The sequence below is a fragment of the Lepisosteus oculatus genome, chromosome 2 (genome assembly GCF_040954835.1).
Source record: "Lepisosteus oculatus isolate fLepOcu1 chromosome 2, fLepOcu1.hap2, whole genome shotgun sequence".
Lineage (NCBI taxonomy): Eukaryota > Metazoa > Chordata > Actinopteri > Semionotiformes > Lepisosteidae > Lepisosteus > Lepisosteus oculatus.
In genome coordinates this window covers 11,943,153-11,968,130 of record NC_090697.1, presented here as the reverse complement: position 1 = coordinate 11,968,130, position 24,978 = coordinate 11,943,153, and the positions used below count along the sequence as shown (strand labels likewise).

Sequence of the window (24,978 nt, the reverse complement as noted above, 5' to 3'; positions counted from 1 at the left end):
TACATGGACTGGGAAACCGGGCATCTGATAAACAGGAGGTTCTCCAGCTGCATCCCGAAGAATTATATCTGAGCACGTGTGTTCCACTGCCTCAGCTTTAACTTGATTTTGATCTCCCCGGAAATACAAACAGTATACAGCTCCCTCCAAAGGTATTGTAATAGCAAGGTCAAACCGATCAAAAGTTTTGCTTTTCAGTCAAGCAAATTGCATTTGTGATTCTGAGAATAAAACAAACACTAAGTACAATGTATCGTATGTTTTACTTTCTGGTAATTCCATCCATACATTTAATCATGCTAGAACTAAATATACTTTGCGTTCAACCTCATGATTTGTAAGTATTGTGACACATTCACTTTAAGCACATTTCAGAAGGTAAAAATCCATATTTGGTGTCGCACTGTTTTGAGGCAGTAACTGCGTGAAATTTGAGAACCAGACTCTGTAATCATTTGAGATGCTTACTGCTGCCACTTAGCACTTAGGGATCTTGCAGTGTCCAGGCTGCTTTTTTGTCTTCAGTAGGTACAGCGACGGCTCTGTGGCTGAGGATCTGCGCCTGTGGCTGTAAGGTTGCGGGTTCGTATCCCGCGGCCGGCAGAGGAATCCTACTCCTTTGGACCCCTGAGCAAGGCCCTTAACCCCAGCTGCTCCAGGGCCGCTGTATAAATGGCTGACCCTGTGCTCTGAAACCAAGCTTCTCTCTGTCTGTGTGTCTCATGGAGAGCAAGCTGGGGTATGCGAAAAGGCAAATTCCTAATACAAGAAATTGTATTTGGCCAATAAAGTGATTTTATCTCATTTTACAATGCTTGCTCAAACAGATTTAAACCGGAAGTTTGACTTAGTCTGTTCCAGTTCTGTTCTCCTGATGAACTCAGTTGGCTGCTTCATATCTTGAATCATTGTTGTGCTGCATGGTGAAACCCCACACATTGAGTGTGGAACCAAGATGTTTCTGTAAACTTCAGAACTTATTCTGCTGCCACAATCCTGTTACCTTTTCTTATGTTCTTAGAGTGTTAGTAAACTAATTCCTGGTCTGAAAGATACATCATACACAGTACTAAATTATAGGAACTGAAATGCTTTAGTCTTGAATAAAGGGTTGTCCTTCCTGTCTGTTCAAGGGATTTTGTAAGGATCTTCACTTTCCCCAGACTTCTTAAAGACACGCCGTTTGAGGTTCATCTACTGCTCTTAAATACATAGAAAGCTGGATCAACATTATTAGGTATTTTCAGTAAATAATGTGTCATCTTAACAGCTGCACAAGAAGAGGAATGTTTTTTAAGAGGGTGGCCAAAAAAGCTTTCTGGTTATTTCTGAATTTTATGGATTAAAACCTGGATTAAAGCTATCTTTCTGGATTAAAGTCTGGTTTGGATTACTGCAAGGAGCCAAAAGTTAGGCAACATGTCTCAGCTCAATTTACAAACAATCTTATGTTGTGTTTGACATGTTCTGTGGTAGAAAGTCACAATAGGGCAGTATGCAAGATATTTCTATTAAGATTCAATTCCTGATAGAAAACCTTAATTCTTTCGACTTCAAAACATTTTTTAGGACGCTTGTTTTGGAAAACTCAGATTCCTCAGTATTAAGAATGCCTTGTGTGTAGATGTAGTGAATCGTTTAGTACTGTGATGAAAGTGAGACATTAACTATCTAGAGAAATAACTGCATCGAAGTATGAACAATTTCATTAGGCTTTTAATTTTGTTAATTATATTTTAGGCTACAAAAAGCCAATAATTTAATGAGTGTGGTGACCCAATTTCCTTTTGTTCATACTTTGTGTGAAGTTTTCATACAGCAACCCTGTCCCTCAGATATATTCTATTCCCAATGTGTTTAAATAACCCACTTTGAAAACCAATTACCTACATATTTTAAAACAAGCAATGAGCAGATGTTTTTTTTTAAAATCATGTTCTTCTGGGTGTAAGTCATTCTGCTTTTAAAATACATTGCTCTTGATAGAAATGACAGAGGACAATGAAGAAATTAGGATTCTCAGGGCAGATGAGATGTTCTGTCTCAAGCGCTAAAGGAAATACAAACACCATCATAGAAAAGCCAAATCAGCACTCGAGTTCACTTGAGTTCTGTGGGGAGCTCACCACTCAAATTAAGAAAAAAACTAAGTGCACAACAAACATACAATTCCCTATAAATGTAAAGAATAATACAGCTGGAACCAAGTATAATGCTGTTCTGTTGCACAAAGTCATGTGGTCTGTGGTCATTAAAAATCCGAGGACGTTTCTCAAAAAGAGTAGGGGTGTAACCTTGGCGTCCTGGACAAATTTCCATCACTCTGCTCTCCTCCCCACTGAGAGCTGGTGTGTGGTGAGAGTACTGGTGCACTATGGCTGCTGTCGCATCATCCAGGTGGGGCTGCACACTGGTGGTGGTGGAGGGGAGTCCCAATTACCTGTAAAGTGCTTTGAGTGGAGTGTCCAGAAAAGCGATATATAAGTGTAAGCAATTAGAAGTAGGTAGCTGCGTCAGCATGTGTAGGCTAGGCTGGAAAGGAACAAGTAAAGGTTTATTCCATGCTGAGAAGAAAAGACATACGTTTCGGCTGTGGAGCCTGTAACTATTTAAAAAGTCACATACTAAGATAAATCAACTGGATTTGGGTGAGGGAGTTATTGTAGTAATAATACATTTTGAGTCATATATATATAGTCTATGACTTCAAGATTGCAGACGTTAAATTGGCACAAAAGCTGACCTGTTGTATTTTAGATTTGCTGGGAGGGATGTTATTTTTCAGGCTATATTTATCCAGATAAGTCAACTGAGAACAAACCTACATTTGCAGCATGAAGAGGACCCACTTGTACAGAAGGGCCTTTGTTAAAGCAACCTGAGCTACACCTTACCTGAGAGCTGGACCCATGATCCTCTATCTAATCTGAGCTGCAGAGCCCTCATCACTACTCCTCACTCGTGTGCACAGTTCTCAAGTCGAAAGTTGGCAGACGCTCCCTTCATATTAGTCAATGATGTCCCTTTAAGATGAAAAGCAGGTTGGGAGTGTAAGGCAAGCTGGGATACCAGCTGATGTTCACTGAAGTCACACCGGTGGACTGCTGTTGCAAACATTAATAACAGTTTTCAATTAAATCTGTCTCTTCATTTATTTCACTACAACTCTGTTCTTTTTAGGGCAGGGAGGGATCAGTAGCTCCAGGCTTCGTGGGACCTCGACTATAAATTTGTCTGAAGTTAATTAATTGAACTAATTACATGCTGAAGTCAAATCACACACCTTCTGTGGGTTTTAATCAGTTACTGATTGAAAAGTGGAAAAAAAAACAGCTTTCTTGGTCTGGCATTTCTCATTTCTTTTACCGAAATGGGATATAGCTTCACACCATTTTATTAGTTTGAAACGGCTTTCTATAAAAGATTCTTCAGTTGAAAGCCTAGTTTTTTTTTTACTATTTTGCCATCTATTGCTAAAGCTGCTTTATTATGCTAATTGCTTCTTTCAATTTGGGGTGTATTCCAAGGATCTTATCTCAGTCAGCAATGGACACAAGGTAGGGCGCACACACTGGGGCCAGTTTTCCTAGAAGCCAGCTAATCTACCATTATATTTTTGCATTGTGGGAGGAAACCAGGAAACTAAGATAATTGGCATGCCAGAGGAGAATTTAACCAGGTCACCAGGGATTATCCAAATTATATCGACTTGAAACTAAGAATCGAGTTTCCACATTCAGTGGCTTGTGCATTCTGCCGTAGACAAGTTGGTGAAAGTCCTCCCTCCCACATCTTACACTGGCAACACAGCAATCTGCTAGGAACAATCCCCTCCCCCCAACAAATGATTCAAATAGAGGATACATTTATACTACAATTACATTTTACCTTTTGGGGGACAGGTTGGCAAACCAGCTGGCTAGAAACCAATGCCCCCAGTGTAATTACCATTCAGTGTGTAAGATAATATAATGTAGCCTACCACTAACAGCTAATAAAACCCAAGAATAGTACAGCAAGTAATGTCTATTTAATACCATTTTAGTTACAAATGGAAATTCAGAAAAATATTTCCATACTACCCAAGACTAACTTCAGTGATTTATTGGCTGTTGGCTAATTTACTCACTCTAGTACCTACGCAACCAATGATATTTTTATGGGCAGCTCAACCACATAATTGGCTTGAAGACTTTACATTTTATTAAACCAGCTGCAGAACATTCAAGATGGCCTGTTTTAAGTAGATTAAGTAGCCTGGCAAGGTCAACAGATGAGAGAAAACAGGTCAACCAATTTGATTGTGTTCCCTCTAGAAGCAAGTCCCTTTATTATTTTAAAACTCGATGAGGGAAAATCACCACGCTGGACAATCCTGATTTCTTAGAACCAATGTTTATAATACCCACAGACAGTCTAATTGGCACCAGTTTCCAACAACAGAGAAACAGTGGACAAGCTTTGCTTTCAGTTTATAAAATGTCATTTTTATTCATGTTACATAGCTGTTACATAGGGCATTAAACATTTTCACAAGGCTTTTGGGGACTACAATCAATGATTAGCAAAACACAATAGTGGTCCAAATCTCTAATGACAATCACTGGACAAACCAAACACCCTCTTACATGTGCACAAACCTGCATTGAAAAGTACTAAATAGAATACTTGGACTTGGTGTATATAATAATATTGGTTCCCATTCCAGGGTGCTTAAAAAGGTCATGCATGTAGACTATTTTTGGTATTCAGGAAGTGCCACCTTTTAAATCAGACATGCTAAGAAAGTAACATTTAGTGAATATCATTACTAGAAAGGAGTGTTTGCGACCTTCGAAAAGGAATTACCTCATAACCAATGAAAAGCGCTTGGCTGTGAAATGCTTGTTGCCTCAGTAGATTTAACACGCACTGACCTCTACCGCAGTAAAGAGCAGGTTGTCTTTGTACATTTGCTAGCATGTGCAGGGTCAGTCGATCAATTAATTTGCCTGTCAAAAGTTACAACTGCTGTATGCATTCAAGACAACCGCAGATCAAACAAATGATGCAAGGGATGTATGAAGAGATGACCTTACCTTTTAACAAACACAAATTCCACCTTGCAATATAGGACTACCAATCTTTGTCATCAGAATTTCAACATTCCCTTGAAAGGTTCTCTCCAAAAATACACAAGTCCTGTATGTGTTTTCTTTCTAAATTGGAAGTTAATGTTTATATAAAGAGAAGCTATTAATACTTTTCTACAGCAGTAACCGCACACCAGGAAGGCCAGGACAAACAACACAAACCAAGGAATGGAGTTTTTCTGTTTTCCAAAAGCTGCAGTGTGAAAAGACTAAAATTGTTGAATTTCCATATACAGCTATTCAGTAATGATGGGTTTTCAATTGCTGCAATATTTTTTTTTTTGAGTGGAGCAATAAGGAATGGAGACGTGTAAAAAGGTTTTTCTGTAAATTGTTTTGGGAGATGACTCCATGTGCATTTTAATTCTCGCCGCCTTCTCCGCCCTCCCCTTCATCTGCTGCGTTGTCTGATGTCCATAACTAAAAACAAAAGATAAAGCAGTTAAAAACAGTCAGAAAAAAATACATTCTCCAAGTTGTTCTCACCACCAAAATGATTTTATTATATTGACTTCTTGTCAAATAAAACATTAACCAAGGTACAATACACTAACCTCACGTCTTATCTTAGGCTTCTTACTGATTTAGCCTAGCAATTACACAAAGGGTAATGCCTGTTACTAAGATTTTAATTGAAAACCATTACACATACACCCAGAAAACCAAACTAGCACCAATTCACAGCATTAGATAGTGATACCACTTCAATAGAGCATTTAATTGCACTTTGGAACATTTCTTGTAACTTTTCAGCAGATGAAAATGCTGTTAAGCACACAAAGAATAAACATCTCACTTTTGAAACGCAATGGTCATATTATGCATGTTTAAAGGCTATCTAGGATCAAACAGTGTACTCTTACTAGTGTAAACAGGCATTCATGCATTGTAGGACTGGTCATATACAACAACCCAAGATGGAACTAATGCTGTGATACCATTTATAATAAAAGACCAACATACCTAGAAACTCATAATTTTAAGGTATAATTTCAACACTCCCAGAAAACATTTTAACTTGTTTTTGATTTGGAAGCATCAGTACCATTAATTGTACCACATTGAGAAAGTTAATGAACACAAGCAGCAAAACTATTCTGGCAAATCAAATATTATCTACAGAGTGTGGAGGTTAAGAGCATTTTGGGAGGGTGAGCCACACTATTTGTGAATTTATACTATTCTAATCTGGGAGATGTCCGTGTCCTCAACTCAAATTTTTCATCCCCTTTGTTCATCTCCAGCGAGCAAGAGTAACCTTTCTCCTGAAAAAACTACTGAATGGTCCTCTTTATGGTAACGTTTTTCTGTCTTGGCTGTACTGGACTGTGCTAAAGAACCCCCAAATCACCCCCAGGAAATGAACCTTGAGATGAACTGATTGTTGCAAGGCCTATGGGGTATATATTTATACATCAGAAATATGAACAACTTGCGAATTGGGTTTAATTGATGAGAAGTTGAAAACGTAGCTCCAGAATCTGAGAACATTTGTACATCTCATTCTTCAGATTCTTAACTAATTCACATTTTCACAATGGCACAATCTCAGATCGGAGATAAGCAGCAAAAAGTGACTTCACTTTACCACCTGGACTAATTCTGGATGAATTTCAAGTTCTCAAAGCAGATGTAGGAGAAAGTATAAACAAGAGAACGTACTGTTAGGTTGTCTCTAAGCAACTGCATGATGAGGGTACTGTCTTTGTATGAATCTTCATTCAGTGTATCAAGCTCTGCAATAGCTTCATCAAAAGCCTAAAAAGAATTTAAAAAGATTAATGAACAGCATGTAAAACATTTGATTGCACATGGTCTTCATAGACCGTTACCAAGGCCACTAACAAAGATAATGGTCCAAGCATGGCAAATCAAGACAAACTTGTCTACCTTATTTGGCGATATTCAAATACTTCTGTATTTCAATGAATCTGCTTGGACCATTCCCTTACATTACAGGTACATTACTTTGACCAGGAATGGCCAAGGAAGTGGAACAAATGCTACTTAAATCAAACCTAGAGCACAACACTGCTCATTTTACACTACCTCATCTAAAACTAACTTGCTAGGCTACAACCACCTCAACTACTCAAACAGGCTGCAAACATTAACAATGAGGTGTTATCAAATTCCTGTAAAAACCTGTAACTAGGCAGTGTAAATTCCTGTCAGCAGGCTTTGTTCTTTGTCAGCAGGAATTCCTTTAAGAATCTTAGATAAACTCGTACACAGTGTACCTTAAATGGTCTGCCAGTGTGCAGTAATTCCCATGGATAGAATCTGACTTAATTTGTAAAAATCTCTAGAATTTTAAATATACATAAAGTTTAGGGTAAATTAGATCCAGACCATATAATGTGAAATACTTCTACACAAAATGTTTCCACTAGCAGATGTCTTAGTTCAGCAATAATGTTTTCAACCAAAAACAGCCTCTCCATATCATAAGTACTCGCATCATTTGTACTGTTTTACAAAGAGCTGGCTGTTTTAATGAGTCTAAGGAATTTAAGCTTTAATATAGTATTCTGCTAGTTATTTAGTAATACAAGAGTGACATGCTGAAAGTTTGTTACAGATAACGTGAATGGAGAAAATCTCTGGCTATATTCTTGCAGACAACTGTGCAGCACACTTCAGTATCAAAGAGCTTTCCCACTGACTTCACTGTGCACAATGGCCTCAACACAAAATCCAGAAGTCAAGGTTACTTGTTGCAGTTTTCTAGTTTTTCCTGACAAATGTGGAACTAAAGATGTATAAACCAAGGAAAAAGTATTCTTTCATAGCCCTTATGCAGTAGTGTGAAACATACTTGTTTTGCCAATGCACAGGCCTGCTCTGGGGAGTTGAGGATCTCATAGTAAAATACAGAGAAGTTGAGGGCGAGTCCCAAACGGATTGGATGTGTGGGCTGCATCTCTTTCTTGCTGATGTCAAATGCTTCTTGATAAGCTCCCTGAGAGTTTTCTATCGTTGCTGGAAAACAAAAAAAAAAAGTTATGTACACAAAACATTCAGATATTAAGCAACTTGAATATTAATACGAGTTTTATGATTTTACCTTTGAAAATGCAAAGACCCCACGAATTTTGACAAAGCCATCAAAAGAAAACTTGAAAACTTTAAATGTTTCATATTTAATCGTACTTTAGAACTGTCTATGTACTTGATGGACTGCAGTGCTGAAGTCAAAGCAATCGCAGTGAATTGAGAACATGGCAATACAGAATGTGATAATCATCAAACCAAGTATTAAGTACAGAAAAACAGGAGGTGAGAACTACTGACATATGGATGACAGACTTATTTGTAAAAACACAGCAAAATTTGTCCTGCAAAACAATTACCCTGTGCTCTTAGATGACATCAGGTTAGTTAAAAACTCTTGGGGTACCGTTTGCATTATGATTAAACTGCTGAGTTCTTACCCATCTGAACATTTGCAGAAAAATGCAATTTTACAAGCCCAACATGTACCGAGTTATAACCAAGGTATGAAAAAAAACATCCAGCTGTACATTAATGATCTATAGTGTTACTTCTGTTAACCTAAACATGAACACTGATTAGTGCAAGATGCTCTACTCAAGGATATCCATACCAGATTAGCGCTTTACCAAAACTGAAGGTGGAAACATGCTTACAAGTGGTAACAAACAGATTTCCTCATCTTAAATACTACAGTTTTGGTTATTGACCTGTTACCTTTGCATAATGATACATAAGGATCTGATTTCTACTGTGAGGATGTACAACTCAGTGGCCAAACCAGGATACAAGTACTTGTCATAAAGCATACTTTAACAAAAGCAGATGAAACTAAATTCAAATCTAATGGCTCATTGGTTCATTTACTTGGCACAGAAGATGTATAAAAAAAGAAATACAATAGAAAGTGACCAATTACTAAATGATCACTACACTAACTTTAACATTATTCAGATGGTTATGATGACTACACTGAATGTCACTAGTTTCACAATGTGAATTTCGAACCAAATATTGAAACATCACGTTTTGAGAATAATGCATATTGTAGGAGCAGACCATTTTTTACACTTCACTTTCATTCATAATTCTCATTTTATGGGGTGTCAGTTTGCAAAATAGTCACTCCTATGATCTGAAATTCAGAATAAGATGTTCGGAAAACGTGGCTTGTTGAGGTAGATGCAATATCCTTAAGACAATGACCAAACATTCCATTGCTAAAAAACTTAACATGCGTCTACTGCACTGACCGAAATCCATGAATCTATAACCTTGTGTTCAGCTTCACAGCTCCAATGAAGCGCAGGTTGTCTCTTGTACCTGGCTAGCATACTACCACCAGGTTTGTCAGCAGCCCCAATACACAGCAGATCAGCTAAGAAAGAAAAATTAGAAAGAGCGCCAAGGATTCAATGACTAAACAGTCATGGCCTCAGCCAAAAGACAGCATCAGCCTGTTGCCACAATGGGGCTTTGGGTTGGAAATTCTGGTACAGAGGGAAGTGCTGTGGTTTCAAGGTGTTGAAAAACTAACAGAGCTGTCACTAGTAATGAGTGTGTATTGGGTAGTTTTGTTTACAAAGATTATGTGCATCAGGGCCACAATTTGTTGATTTTGTACAGAGTATGTTGCTGTTACCCTGCTTGAATGACAAATTAATTTACTGTTAGCCTATATCACAGAAAACAATCTGTCTAAAAATCACTCCATTCTTCTTTGTAAAATGATAAAGTGTTTTATCACCCTATTAATTTAACAACTAAGACCGAGGTCAAATCTAAACAAAAGCAACAATTTTAAAGCCCAAATCTGCATTTGTCAAAATTAGAAGTGAAACTAGAACTTCAAAAATCATGCTTACCTCAAAGCATTAAATGAAATTAAAGCACTACACCAGTCCCAAACCCATTCTTAACAGAACGAAAATTGACAATGCTGCACAACATCCAAATAAAAATTGTTTAAAGAACTACACATTTCCACTGCTACTATTTCCTTAGACTTAACCCCTTCTCATTTAATCTATTTTCCATTCAAAAGGTACAAGAATTAGAATGGCTTGGTGATAGCACTGAACAAAAAAAACACCAGATCAAGATTCCCTTAGTAAATGGTCATTTATTTTTATAACTGAGTACTTGGCATTGATTTTTAAAAGAAATGCTTCAGCCTTTCAATGGAACTAACATAAAGCAAGTGTTCAGCTATAGAAGTGTTATATAACCCCATGAAGTAAACCGCAAAAGCTGCAACACATACAAGACTTTAGTGATGAGGTAATATCTTGCTATTTGTATATAAAAATAACAAGAAGGGAGGAGACCTGGTTATGGAGCTACATAAACCCAGAAAACGAAGGATAAATTTGTAAAAAAACTACAGCCAAGAACAACTTTAAAAGAGGGGTTCAAGTAAGGAGCTATATAATGAGAGAAGCAAAGAAACAAGCACAGGTTAAGGACCAACACTTGAAAATGTAGAAGCAACTTCTTTGCAGAAGTAACCAAGGACTACAAACACAAAAGGCAAGGAAATACTGGGGAAGAGCGATATCTACTGGTCTGACATGAACTATAGTGTCCCAGGAGACCTCGCACCGAACAGGTGAAACAGAATATTCATAGTCTGCTAAAAATGACATAGAAGGGCCGTGTCAGGTCACTCTGCAAACTGTTCCTAGATCGGCAGTAGCAAACACATTGCACCCGGTGCTCTTGAGAGGTTCAGGTGACTAAACGTACATCTAAACTGAGGTTATGCAGAACTGCTTGTAAATTAAGACTATAAAGCTGAATGAATGTACACCAGTGACAAATTTATCAAGATAAATTTATCAAACTTAACAGTTATAGTAAGTGTGATTGATAGGTGTGCCAAAGACATCCTATGACAATGGTCAAGTTTCCCTAATAGCTGTTTTATGGAAATCACTATCATAATGAAGTATGAGAGTACCGACGCCTGAACTAGCCTGCCTCAAGGAACATGTAAATTGAGACTTTTCGAAATAAACAAAACCAAGTCTAGAACCAACTTGAATTTGGAATTTATCAACATGTTCCGACCATAAAACCACCATCCAGCCAGCTGCTCAAGTATATATTGACTGACATGTTCCAACTGTTTTGCTTAAAGCAAAAATCAGTATTAATCCAAACACAAAGACAAGCCACTCGTGGTACTTTGACTAGAAACACAAAATATGCTTAATGAATTTCAAAGGCCTTGCACAAAGTAATTAAACTCACTTGCATGGAAGCCACTTTGATCCTTTTGCACTCTCCTGCTTCTTCCTGGACTGAGCTGATGTTTAGTTTCCACAAGCAATTTGTTCAGTTGTTGAGGGTGTTATCTTTTCAATTAAAAACTGAAAATGCTGCAATAGCAACTATCAACACGGCTCAGAGGCTTACAATTTTCTGCCTGCTGTTTCAAGCAAACAATTTGAAATTCAATCATCACAATCTCCTTCAAACAAAAACAGAAGACATTTAACAGCACCTGTTATTTACATACCGCCTAGAGCCCTTTTTAATTTAAAACAAACCACTTAAGCAATATACGAATGCCTTGCTAAGACTAACAAACTTGTGGACTAAATCCTATTCAGTCACTAATTACAATAATGTCTTACTGGTGCTGAATAATGAAAGTAATTTTAATTGTCATATGCGCAGGATTTATACAGGTAGTATACACAATTTAGTGTCGCAAAATAGGATTTTAATCATTTCAGAGAGTTCTATGATGTTTTCCATTCTGCCACAATAATGAGAACATTACTATTCAGATCCTGGAAGTATTGTTCAGCATTCTTTTCCATCGCAGAGCTTTGCTGATTGGTCAATGGGGATAATTAAACCTACGTTTAAGTGCCAAGTTCGAAAAGTTGGCAACCAAAGCAAACATTTAAAAACTCTTATAAGGGCGTATTGAAGATCCTAGAACTCTAGCCACCTTGGGCGACTACATTCACCCAAACTAGAACACTAGGTAATCTGGCAGCAAAAAAAAATGCAATTAAGGAAAATATTTTTTCTACCCAACCAAATATCAGCTGTTTAAGTTGTTTTTTCAAAACAGCCATACAAACTTAATCTCTTACTACAATCACTAGCACAGTTGCTACTGGTTTAGAGTTGAGGGACGCGAGACTAACTGGTTACACTGTGCTGAAGAAAGTGTTCTACTGGGACCCCGACATATGAAGAATTTCCTGTTCTTGACAAAACATCGCAATAGCTCCAAAACTATCACTATTGTGTCACTATGTCCCAAGCAAGTAAATTTTAGTCAGAATTAACGCTGTCCTCATTTGACATTAAATTAGCCTACTCATGGATCCTGTAGAGACTAACTCCATTGCAGCACTGGGCCCTGAGTGAGGCTGGCTTGCTAGACAAGGATCATGCAATATACACTGACAATCACTACACCTCCCCAGCCCTCTTCAAGACCTTGTACAACCAGAAGACAGTGACTCAAGTCCAAACACGTTAAAGACTGCAACTGGTAAAAGGGAGTGCTGACCAGTGAGACCAGCTGAGTTCACACTTTAGCTTTCAACTGATTCATGAAGTCTTACAATCGGCTGCTCCATCATGTCAGAGAACTCAACGTATTTACCAAGGGGAGCACAAAAGTTTAATGCAACAACTGCCACAGTCACAGCTAAGCCAGATGTGCCAGCACGCCTGACCCATTGGTCAGTTTGAAAAATCAAAGCCGGAGCACAAGTGTGCTCATGCAGAATAAACGTGATTGGTGGCAGCATAAAACAAAGCAGAACAACACGTGCTGAGCTTTAGCCCACATTGGGGGAGACAGCTAAAACCATACAACTCTACATTTTTCATCATGGTGCAATATGAAAAAAGTTAACCTTTAGTCCTTCATGATCTGTGCTCCAACAATTCACCAAACACTTTTAAAAGTAAGACATTGAACTTTATTAGACTGAATTAGGAAACACTTTTGGAATAATTAATCTTGAAGACAAGAACAACATGCATACACTTACATTTCTTGTCATCCCCAGCGGCAACTTCGGCAAGATATCTGTAGTAGTCTCCCTTCATCTTTAAATAGAAGACTTTGCTTTCTGGGTTTGTAGAGTTGGCGATTAAATATTTGCTCAGCAATCCCTGGAAAAAAAAAGTGAATGATTTTACTGCTGACCATGGATGCTGCATTTTCAGTTTGTCTAGAAGCAACAAAGATCAAACTAGAACTGGATCGTTCAACACCCCCGTCTATAGAAGGAGCTGCAAACTAAATACTGGCATATTCGGAAACTGAATTCACTGTCCATTTCCACTAATCCTTTTTATATTTGTTTTATTAAGCTAAACCAATTAGTGAACTGTTTCAACAGTGGAACGCACACTTTTGGAAGCAACTGAACAATTACTGCTTGAAACGAACGCATTAGGGAAGTTCTAGGATTAAAAATTTTCAATCGGAAAGAGGCCACCTACCTGATTTGGTTAAGCAATTAACTAAGAATCTGACCCAGATTTTTCTTGAAAGTTATGTTTTGCTATATTTCTTCATACAGAGGCCGCCAATATTTGCAGGTTTAATTTATGTTAAAGCACAGTGGCTTCCAGAAGTATGTGGACCCTTGTAGTTTTCACATTTTGGGACTAGAAGCTTCTAATCACAACACTAAAGCAGCAGTTATATACAAAACCTACTCCACACATGGTTAAACCTAAGCTGAAATATGGAAGAAACCTTTTCACAGTTCAGCCTTCTTTCAGGTGGGAAAGAGAGGAGGAAAAAGCATAGTAGGTGAGAATAGACAAAAGGGTGTCCAAGTGACGGGAGATCTGGGGGAGCAGAAAATGAGAAAAGCTGAAATGGACAAAGGATTTTAAAATCAATAAGATCTTTATATCCTGTCCTTGGCTCCCACAACTAAAGAGCCTCGTTTCACACTTGTTTGTGGTTGTAAATGAACCAGAGGGCAACAAGGAAAACTGCACCAAGGTGCTTCCACCATAGTTGTTGCTCACTGCATTTACAGTAGCTTATTAGCCTTCAGTTTCAGCATTGAGGTTTGAAATGGTGTATGCATCATTTTATGATTTTACCAAATGGAGCACCATTGGAAAGGTCTGAATACTTTTGCAAGAAATTGTTTAACAGTTCAGTACTAAGCACAAGATCACAATGACCGTACATGACAGTACTTAAATAGCAAGAATAAAGATAACTGTTGTAAAATCGGGAAACCACACCGTCTTGTCATGATGACTTTAGGTCAATTCCACACTACAGTGCTCGATACTGACAAAAACATCTAGCACCTATTTCTCGAGCCTAACAAGCTCTTCAGTAATTCTAGGTACAAGATGTCTGCACAGTAAGACCACATCTATCCAGGTCTATCCATGGCCTCAGACCAGTGGTGACTAAACTTGGGTGAAGGCTGCCACTCAGGCTTTATGTAACTTTCCAAAGAATTCTGCAAACTACTTTTAAAACCACAATTTAACCTACAAGTCTAAAAAGACTAGGTTTCAACCACTCTTCAGTAAATGGCATGAAACCATGCTTGAGTCACAATCTAAAACTGGACCATAAATTCGCACTTCAGCAGGATAATGGCCTAAAGCACATAGAAAAGCATGAAAAAGACCTGACAATAGTGTGAATGTCCATAAGAGGCCTACTCCTAACCTGAATTCCCAATTTATATTTTACTTGAAAAAGGAACGCACACACAACACCAATCCACTATGCAGAGCTGGTAGGAATGTATCCAAGAAGGTTAACAACAGTAACCCCTGCCACCGTGGACTGATGTAGAGAGCTGCTCATTTATGTAATCAGTTCCAATTGATACAAGTTCCAACCAACAAGTTCGCCGACATTTATCCTCCTACACACTGTTCTGTTCATGTTAAAATTTAAATTTTATTTAAAAAGTAAACTAATGTACACATTGCAAACAGGAAAAGGGGCATGTGATTAAGTATGTCATTGTTTCTTCCTCTATCGAAGGTCAAAATTCTATCAAACCCACAAGTTTCACACTAAAATCACAGTGTCCTTCCCACTGCTTCAACAATAAAACAATCACTGTGCCTTTAAGCCTGTACATTAAACTTACTAGGATGTTCCACCTCAAAAGCTAGGTTTATTAATGTTGCTCGTTGATTAGGTGCCAGACCTTTTTATTCCACAAACCTTCTGTGGATAAGTTTAATTTACACTTAAACTTTCAAGAATAACCAAGCTGATAAAGGGCAGGTGCAATGCAAATTACTTGGATATTTATAAAGCAAATTAAGCTGCACAATTTACATAAATTAGATCACAAAGACCGCAATTACAGAATGAAATGACACAAGAACAAGATGCAAATATGAGACAAAAGAATTAATTGAAAGACAAGAGCTAGTTTACCAAGTAATTTAACAGTAAATATACTAGGCTTCCTTAAATGAAGTGACCAAAGTCAGGCATCATCTTCTTATGTACTACTGAACAGACTCATAGGTACTAAAATAAGACTGTTGAAGTATTACATGTGTAAAAACCGAGTTAAGAGCATTAGCTATTTGTACAGGTGACCTGGATTCACACAAATGGACTGTCCTTACAGACCAGACACTTTCAAATGTCAAATGAGTGCATTCATAATGTGAATTTAAGGATAAGGATTTTCACAAGAAAGCAACTTCTACATCATAAAACACCATCTTCATTGACAACACCTGTGACAGCTATATGGCCATACACTACAGCAAACATCCAAGTTAATGTGTTCATATTGATTATGTGGTTAATTTCCAAAACAGAACCTTGGAGCCATCTACAAAAATAACATCTGACCTAAATGAATTTCAAAAAGGTAAAAAGTACAAATTCTTACCTTAAAAGCAATATTAAAATTATCAAACATCACTGTAAGCTTATCTATAACTTACACTAAACATTGCCAATTTAAAAAGCTTATGGAATACACTGGGAGAAATGGAAAAGTTAAAAGGTGAGAATGCATAACATTCTCCCTTCCTCTGAGCCAGCGGCAGTAGAATACCCCGTTAAATGACATCTGTACAAAGAGGTCAACTGGTTGCCAGTTAAAGATCTAAAGCAGCATCAGCTTTTTCTAAAAAAAATCCTAATCAAAAAGAGCCATTATGAAATACGGACAAGCAGACTGATGCTGTGCTGCCAAGGCATGTGGAGTTAACTGGGGCTGATTTTCCAACACCTGTTGAAAACAGCAGACCCTTTCCTTTCACACAAATGTGCACTAAGTGCTGTATCAACAGCACACAGAATATCATTAAAGTGGATGTATGCAAACAAAACTGTTTAAACAAAGCAACAGAATAAAAAAAAATATTTTCTCAAGACAGAACAGTATCAAGCAAATAAACACACCTTTGAATGACATCCTGAATGAGCAAATGCCAACCACGCTTGTTGATTTTATCTGCAAGCACTGTGCACACAGCAGGAAACAAACTGTAGATAGTTGCTCTCCAACACATCTACATGCTATTTGGAGAGGTTTTGACCTCCAGGTCATGTTTGATTTTGGATCAGACCAAAGAAATCAACAATTGGTTGACAACTGTCTAGGCACTGGAAACCACAGTCTCATTTCAGTATTATGTGGGGTGCAAGCCAGTTCAGTATTTTCTCCCTTGGTATTGACAACAATAGTTCAAGAAATATTGAAAAGAGACTAATATTTGAATAAAGAAACCTATTTCCATATAGGTTTCCATCTATTCAGTGTCAAGGGTCTTTCACCTTTTAAGTGCTAATCAAACAAATCAAGGATAATAAATCAAAGCCCTCCTAGGTCTCTGAAGGTGAACAAGGACATTAGACACTATAGTATATTAGACTGCATTCAAATGCAATCAGCCATCTGCACGAATGTTGGGGGCGACACTGGTATAGCCATGAAACTTTAAACATGCATCAGTCTGCATATTTAAGATGCCAGAACTGTAAAAGTTGATTTAGCAAATAAAATGCAGCTGTACAGGAACACTTCAAAATGTTCCAATGTTAATAGAGGGTATGATTTGAGAAATTATCACTACACAATTACCGATTCTAACCAAAAAAAAGCCTTGTCAAGGTTCTGAATAGGCTCAAACGCTAACAGCATTTGGTCAAAAGGAGCTGCCAGTTTGAGTTTTGAATGTTATAAACCAATAATGCCGGGATTTCCCCAAGGAGCAGCTAACCACTAGAAGAGCACTAGAAGAGCTGGAGGTTCTTGAATTCGGAAGGGCGTCTTCTTAGCAGGCAACATCAATGCCCGGAACTGGCAAGTCACAGCCCAACCAGTTTTGAAATGACATCTGATGATAGTCGAGTCTCAGCCTTCTGCGCTCATCTGAACACCACTGGAAAGAAGTGCTCTCAGATCGAGTGTAGATCTGAGGTCGCAAGTCTTAAAAAGCAGTTTAAAATTCATAGACAATACTGAACAAAAACAGTACAGGTCTTTGACAACCAAGTCCTGCAAAAACAATGTTCCATTACCTTTCCCCTCATAAAAAGAAATTGGCAAAGCCATGTTCCAACTGCTGCCTAATGTAACAGACAGGGTGTTCAACAGAAAAATAAGGATGTTAGCTGCACAGCACACCTGCTCCTGGTTTTAGACAGCTATCTTCTACCAAATTCAGTTCTTCTACAACAAATGGTGACTTTTCCAAAAATACCCTATTAACAAGAAATGACTAAAAAAACAGAAAATCCAGACTGCAAATTAAAGGTCACAAATGTTATATGGTCTCCGAGTGATTCTGTTAAGAGAAAGCTCCTCGCTGTCCATGGAAAGTAGGAGGTATAAGTCATCTGTGGTGCATGCCCCACTATGCCTTTCATCACCTTTTGGTGCTGGACAATTCCCAAGTCTTGTATTAATCACAAATCAATGGCATAGTGCGGACAGTTCGATATTAATAAATTACAATCAAGTTCCAAGTCTGTTTTATTCTGTTATGCTACATCTGTGAGACAAGTTCTGAAAAACATCCAATGGTAAGAGAGAATGTGGAGGGTCTGGGTTAATCCAAAGTTCAATAGCAGATCAATTAAGGCAAACACCCATCATAACATAGGCTTGGCTCCCCCATGACCCTGTATTACATCAAGCAGTCAGAAAACTGAGTGATATCCATCCTAACAATCAATCTATGGGCATCATATTTATAAACCCTAATATGCATGCATTTATAGCTAGAAAAGCTGTGAATCTGGAGTTTGAATGAATTGCTTTCATCTCTATAAGAAATTGGTTTCTTCTGTTTATACCGGAGCGGTGGCACTGTGGCTAAGGATCTGCGCCTGTGGCTGGAAAGGCAGAGGAATCCTACTCCGTTGGGCCCCTGAGCAAGGCCCTCAACCCCAACTGCTCCAGGGGTGCTGTACAAGCTTCTCTCTCCCTGTCTGTGTGTCTCATGAGAGCAAGCTGGGGTATGGGAAAAAGACTAATTCCTAATACAAGAAATCAGTATATGGCTAATAAAGTGATCTGATGTTATTACACATTTTCATCAAATTTAAGTGTCAATTAGTTGAATCTCAGTTACATTTAACTTTATTTTTGAAAAGTGTTCATTTCCCCTTTCCAGTTCACCATTCTTCACTCCTCACAGAGTTTCAGATATTTGGCATGCCACTCGTGCTTGGAAGGTTTTGTAGACCTTCGTGAAAACAGAAACTGCTTGCCAACATCGCAAGGCAGCATCACTGTAGTCTTTACTAAAAGAAAACTTGAAATTTCCCCATCTGTCAACGTGACAGGGTTAGGCCTTACCTCTTCAAAGGACGCATACAAATGTAGCGAGATGAGCTGCTAACTAAAACACACAAAAGCCTTCTCCTAAATTTAATCTGGTCTTGATTTTTGGTTTTAAATTTCAACAACTTAAACCCATCCCAATAATGAAATTAAATCAACTACCTTTTTCCAAAAAAGATTATAGCAAGCAGAAAATGTTTCCAGTAAACTTATTAAAGTGGGGGCAGGACAAGCAAAACCGCAATTACAGTGAATTTGTGTTATGACAAAATACCTAACATAACACTTAACAGCAAGTTAAGACATGACTCAGGGTGAGTAACGCCATTCGTCAATGTTTTTTTAACTGGCAGTGGCACTAGAGTCTCAATCAAGTCATGAAAAGTGACCGTGATTGAGACACTGAATTAAAGTTTATATGTATATCAAATCTTGTGTCCAAATGACCTCAAACTTTAAGCATAAGGGCAATGAATATTAATCATCCGATTTCTGAAAACATGTATGAACTACTCGGCACTTTAAAATCCACAGACCTAAACCTACTTACAGTATAAAGTTTACCGTATTAATTTCAGCATGCATGAAATTGTTTTTTAATGAGGACTTGATCCAAACTACTTGCGCATTTAAAGATTAACACCAACAGAAGGGCACCTAGGCTATCAGCCCATGCACACTGCCTAACCCTGTCACTCGTGGCTATTGTGCACTTTACAGCACCTTTATTGCCAACACTCTCAAAAAGTGGGCAGAGACTATTACATTTCTCATTTTAAACTTCTACCGTAAGAAAAGGGCCTTTACAAATACCTTATATTCTAGTTTAAATGCTTTTAAATACAGACGTGTCAAAATACTGCTATCAGTATTCTTACTATGTTTCTACTATGATTTGGAAGTTGATCCTTTTTCCTTAAGCCAAAGCCAACACCTGCAACTAGCCTCTTAGCACTCAGTGAAAAACATCTTTAGAAAAAAGAGGAGAGTGATTGACCACATGCATTTTATTCATATATCCATGTTTAAGTCTTAATATACAAGAGCTCCATTAGTTTCAATAGATTTAACAAGTTAAATTGCTAAGCAGTGATGCTGGACAGTTACCAGGTCAAAAATTAAACCCTTATAACGGGACAGTGTTTTACAGGACTTTTTGTGTAGCAACAAAATTTTGAAATACTCAAATCCATCCGTCATCCAATTCAGGGTTGTGGGGGAGCCGGAGCCTATCCTGGCAAGCATCAGGCACAAGACAGGACACACCCTGGTGAGGACACCAGTCCACTGCAGGGCACAAACACACCAGGGCCAAGCTCCCCAGAAGCGGATTAAGCTGTCAGTATGTATTTGGACTGTGGGAGGAAACCAGAGCATCCAGTAAAACCACACCAATGCAGGCAGAACACGGGAACTCCATGCAGACAGCACCCCAGGTCTGGAACTGAACCCAGGGCTGCAAGGAAGCAATGCAGTTTCACCACTGTTCTCCCCATGTTTACATGGGTTTCCTCCCTGAGCCCAAAGATGCACGCTGGCCATGGTGCAAGTGCGAGTCCGTCTGTGTGCCCTGCAGTGGACTAGTGTCCTGCCTTGTGCAAACTGCTTGCTGAGATAAGCCCTGGCTCACCCCCCCACAACCCTGTACTGGATAAAGCACTTAAATTCTGGATGGATGGATATATGACATCATTAGAAATACAAAGGAACGTCAGTACTTGTGAAGAATTGTGGTAAACTACATTTGAGCTGTCTGGCAACACTGCTGCCAATAACCTTGATGTCTTTCACAATTATGAAGTACCCTTTGCATTGGTGCCATAAGTACATAAAACTACACAGAGGAAGGACTAGAGGATTTATAACCTGTCAAATTTCAATACTGTATTGAAATTTCTCCACAGAACCTTGAGGAAAGTGAAATGCACTTCAATAGTTTGAAGCAGTAAGAATTAGGAAATAAACTGATAGCTACTTTGACTGAATGGTGACAATGTTCTGGAAGAAGTGCTATCCTTGAGATTAGATCAGACATTACACAGAGGTCACCACTTCATTAGAAGTGGGGTAAGAGTGTGAATGTTGATCCCCCCCCACTGTGTTGGCAAATTTGCATTTTGGTTTTGCGCAATCTAATGCTCCCCCCCTTGCCCAACTGGTTAATTTCTCACGTCCACCCTATCTGATGTGTAGTGGGGCTGCTGGTGAATAACGACATAAGTGTTGCTTAATTGTGAGACTGGGGTGGTGCTACACTTCAGTGGTGAATGAAGTAGGTCTCCTCTAATATGTATAGAGCTTTGGTATCATTGGCGATAAAACATGCAATAGTGAAGGTTAGAATCAAACAGGTTCTGAATACTGACTTTCATCTTGCTTAACTATAGAATATGCTCATCCCAGGCCATAAAGTCACACTAACAAGCTTAGAGAAAACCTTCATGTTAAAAAAAAAGTGAAACCATTCCCTTTGCAATTATTGTTAAGCCTTTAGGCTTCATTTATGTACTCAGATTTTCAATGAATCAGCATTTCACCTCTAGGAAGTATGTTTCTAAAATTTAAAACTGATTTTATAAACTATTATAAAATACTCCCAGCTCTTTGGTTGTAGATTTAGCACAGAGCCTTTGGGTATTAAATATTAGATCAATTACTTTTTATCAGGTAAGTACATAGTATTGATTTACCAGTTAAATATACACATTGAATGTAAAAGTTCAACTGTCCATTTAGTATGAAAACTGGAGACTTACCACAAAAGTCACAACCTCTCAACAGTGCCAGTAGTCAACTTAGATAGGTCACGAAGAATTAGCCTTTATAAAGTTTTGAGATATGAATCAAATATGTAAATGTGAAATTTAAATCCCACGTTTTCAACATGTATTTTAACGGTTACTCTGTATATTAAACATTAAAGGGCACTTTTTTTTCCCTTCCCAATTTTTTAATTAAAAAAATATAACCTTACAAAAATGGTTCATTACCACTTCAAACCTAATAATAATCCTAAACCGGTGTAATGTACCCGCCTGAGGTAACACTTCAAAGCCCTTCATGTATGAAAGATGTACACACCCTGATATTTAAGGTATGATCCACTTTTTTCCTATCCCACTTTAAAATCTATATTACCACTGAAAACATTGAGCTATAATTTTAGTGTAGCTTACCAAACACCATTTAATTGCATTAAAAGTGCATTTTAATACCACACGTAGAACCCAGGGCCTGGTACAGCTCAAGAAAAGGGAGTGAATTACACTTCAGACGATATAATGAGGATTCAGATGAGTACAATACTTACAATTATCTAACAAAAAATCTTAAAGCACAATTAATACGTCAACAGTAAAACTCAAAGGATACAAATTAAAATACCAACAACCCCAATACACCCACTTCACAATACAAGCACAGTCCTATCACATGTAATTTCTATTGAAGATGTGAATCTCTGCTGAAGGGACTAGGGTAGAAAAATATGAAAAATTAACCTATGAAAACGTCCTTTAAACTAAACCACCACAGCAAGTCATAAAACAATTCAAATTAAAATAAAATCTGACCCGTTTTAAAGTTCCTCAGACCCATCAATAGAATTTCTTGGCCAGAAGACTTGCTGTGCTAATAGCGGGATGCAGAGCTCGGACACCTGCCATCAGGCCCCTGTGTAGCCCACCCAGTGGTGCCCTCGCTCACTGCTGCCCCGTTCCAGTCCTGCTCCTCTATCAACGTGCTGCTCAATCCCCACAGCGTCGGTCAGCCAAACGAAACTGCTGCATCACGTATTGATCTGTGGGAGGCCTGGGTAGGCGATCTGCTGCAACGGGCCGACGACGCCCTCAACAGCCCAGCCTCCCAGCTGCAGATCAGCACGGCCCTGGGACCAGAACTCGGGACTGGCAGCTTCTCTGCTGGACTGGGACTAAGGGCAGCATCGCTCTACTCAAAACACACGACCTCACCAAACACCTCGGTCCCCTGCCAGCCACTGCATGTCTTCCCCAGCCTCTCTCCACATCCCACGCCGAAGGATCAGGGGGAACTCCCACCTTGTGGGGGCGTTCTCCCCCTGCCCTTCTCCAGCAGGGCCACGGATGAGAAATGAAATGAAACCAGGACGGGACTGCATGCTCACCCCACCCCTCTTGCTGCACTACACATTCCTATTAATAATCACCTGACCTCACCCCACCGCGGCGCGCCTGCGAGCGGGCCCCCGGGGTCCGGGGACCCGGCTGGGAGCTGGGAAGGTGATCTGAAGGTAAAGCGGGCAGCGGCGGCGGGTCTCACCAGAACATCGTTGCAGATCTCCCGCAGCTCGGACTCCACCTTCTCCCGGTACTCCTTGACCATCTGCAGCTTCTTGTCGCTGCCCTCGGTCTTCTGCTCGATGCTGGAGATGACCCTCCAGGCGGACCTGCGGGCACCCACCACGTTCTTGTAGGCCACGGACAGCAGGTTCCTCTCCTCGTTGGACAGCTCGGCCCCCTGCTCGGTCACCTCCTTCATGGACGCGGCCATGTCGTCGTAGCGCTCGGCCTGCTCCGCCAGCTTGGCCTTCTGGATCAGCTCCGTTTTATCCATCGCGTCCGCTTCCGATCGTGCGTGTGTGGGAGGGGGAGTGGGGCTGAGGGCAGGATATTCTCTTCGAGGCGCAGTGTTTCAGGACGGGCCGGGTGACCAGCTGCGGGCTGGGGGGGGGGAACCGGGATCGCCGGAGAGCCTGAGCGCTGTCGGTGGTGTCGATGGCCGGGGACGGGGGGACGCGGGGCAAGCAGGTGAGCAGACAGCAGTCGTGCAGGCGACGTCCTGTGGGAAGCCTGCGAGCCGAACGGGAAAGAGGTGGGCAACTGAGGCTGAGCTGCACGCAAGCTACACGCACACACGTCGCGCAAGCATCGAGCCCAAATCCGTGCGCGTCGATCGTACGGTTGTCAAGAAACCCGTCGGGCTGAATCGAGACTGCACGTCTCCAGGCTGACGAGAGACCACCAAAGGACCTGCCATCTTTTTTTTCTCTCTCTCTCTCTCCAGTACTTCTAACGTGACCCAGGGGCGGGGAGGCTGTATCCAACGCGCACACACGCAGGTCCCGTCTCCCTTGAAGAGCAGGGAAACGGGCGGCGGTCAGTCTCCCCCTCCCGGGGCTCGGCAAAGGTTTGCTTTCGGAACAAGCAGCAGCAGCGAGCACCACCCGGAGAGACACGACATCGTACTCCGCTACCCACCCCGGCAATTTGGCAATAATGGCCAGGAAATTCCCCCCGTGTCTTAAGAGGCGATTTCGCCATTGTGTCAGCGCCCAGCTCAAAAAGCGAGACGACACTCGGGTCTCCCCGCCACCGCTGCTCCTTAGCGTTTCGACCCCATTCACGAACCACGCAGGCAGTTATCCGAATAACTCCGCGTTTAAACACAGATTTAGATAAAATGGCGGCTCCTATGAGCCGAAAACCAATTCCCGAGACAGTCTTTTTTTTCTCCCCTTGTGTGACAAAATGGATGCGGCAAACCCGAACCGCCATACACGCCAGGTCCGATATACCACACGGTTATCGGGTTCAATAAACGCAAGCCCTTCAACAAACGGCACATTCACGTCGCTTCCCCCAGCACAACCCTCCTTACTGCGCCCCTAAAATACGAGGGAAGCAGCGCCAAACCTCCGCTTACCTCCGTACCGCTCCTCCGAGCTGATCCGCTTTAGGGCTGAAGAGAGGAAAGGAGCCCAGCCGCCAGTCTCAACCGAGCACGAGAGCCGAGGCGGGGCCAGGCGAGCGCGAGCCCCAATGAGAGAGTGAGTCCCGCACCGCTCGACCGTTACAGTTCAAAAATGCTCGCCAGTAGCACCGCAGCGCGCGGAAGAAGGCGGGCTTTAAATGGGCAAGTTCGACTGGCCTGTAGGCTGCGGCTGGGGCCACGGGGTTTCCTCCAATTAGAGCAAGGGAGAAGACGTCACCATTGCCATGGTTATCCAGCACCCCCCCTCCTCCTCCTCCTCCTCCTACTCCACCACCGCTGAATGTAGCACTACTGTAGTGACAGTCGGC

At 40.2% G+C, this 24,978-nt stretch overlaps 1 protein-coding gene across 1 annotated transcript; it reads right to left on the bottom strand.

The window, feature by feature from the left end:
* Positions 1-4,460: 4,460 nt before the first annotated feature.
* On the bottom strand, positions 4,461-24,709 carry LOC102688497 (14-3-3 protein theta). Its single transcript, XM_006626126.3, has 6 exons — positions 24,602-24,709; positions 23,219-23,748; positions 13,151-13,274; positions 7,951-8,114; positions 6,795-6,890; positions 4,461-5,552 (listed from the first exon to the last, which is right to left on the bottom strand). The coding sequence occupies exons 2-6, from the start codon at positions 23,510-23,512 to the stop codon at positions 5,493-5,495; spliced, it is 738 nt and encodes a 245-aa protein (XP_006626189.1). The 5' UTR covers positions 23,513-23,748; positions 24,602-24,709; the 3' UTR covers positions 4,461-5,492.
* Positions 24,710-24,978: the final 269 nt, after the last annotated feature.

What these genes read in the sequence shown, in the direction of transcription:
- LOC102688497 (XM_006626126.3), bottom strand. Translation starts at nt 23,512, where the DNA reads ATGGATAAAACGGAGCTGATCCAGAAGGCCAAGCTGGCGGAGCAGGCC. An exon ending in AGATCTGCAACGATGTTCTG is followed by an intron (nt 13,275 to 23,218) that starts GTGAGACCCGCC and finishes TTTTTTTTCCAG; the next exon opens with GGATTGCTGAGCAAATATTT. An exon ending in CCTGTGCATTGGCAAAACAA is followed by an intron (nt 6,891 to 7,950) that starts GTATGTTTCACA and finishes AATTCTTTTTAG; the next exon opens with GCTTTTGATGAAGCTATTGC.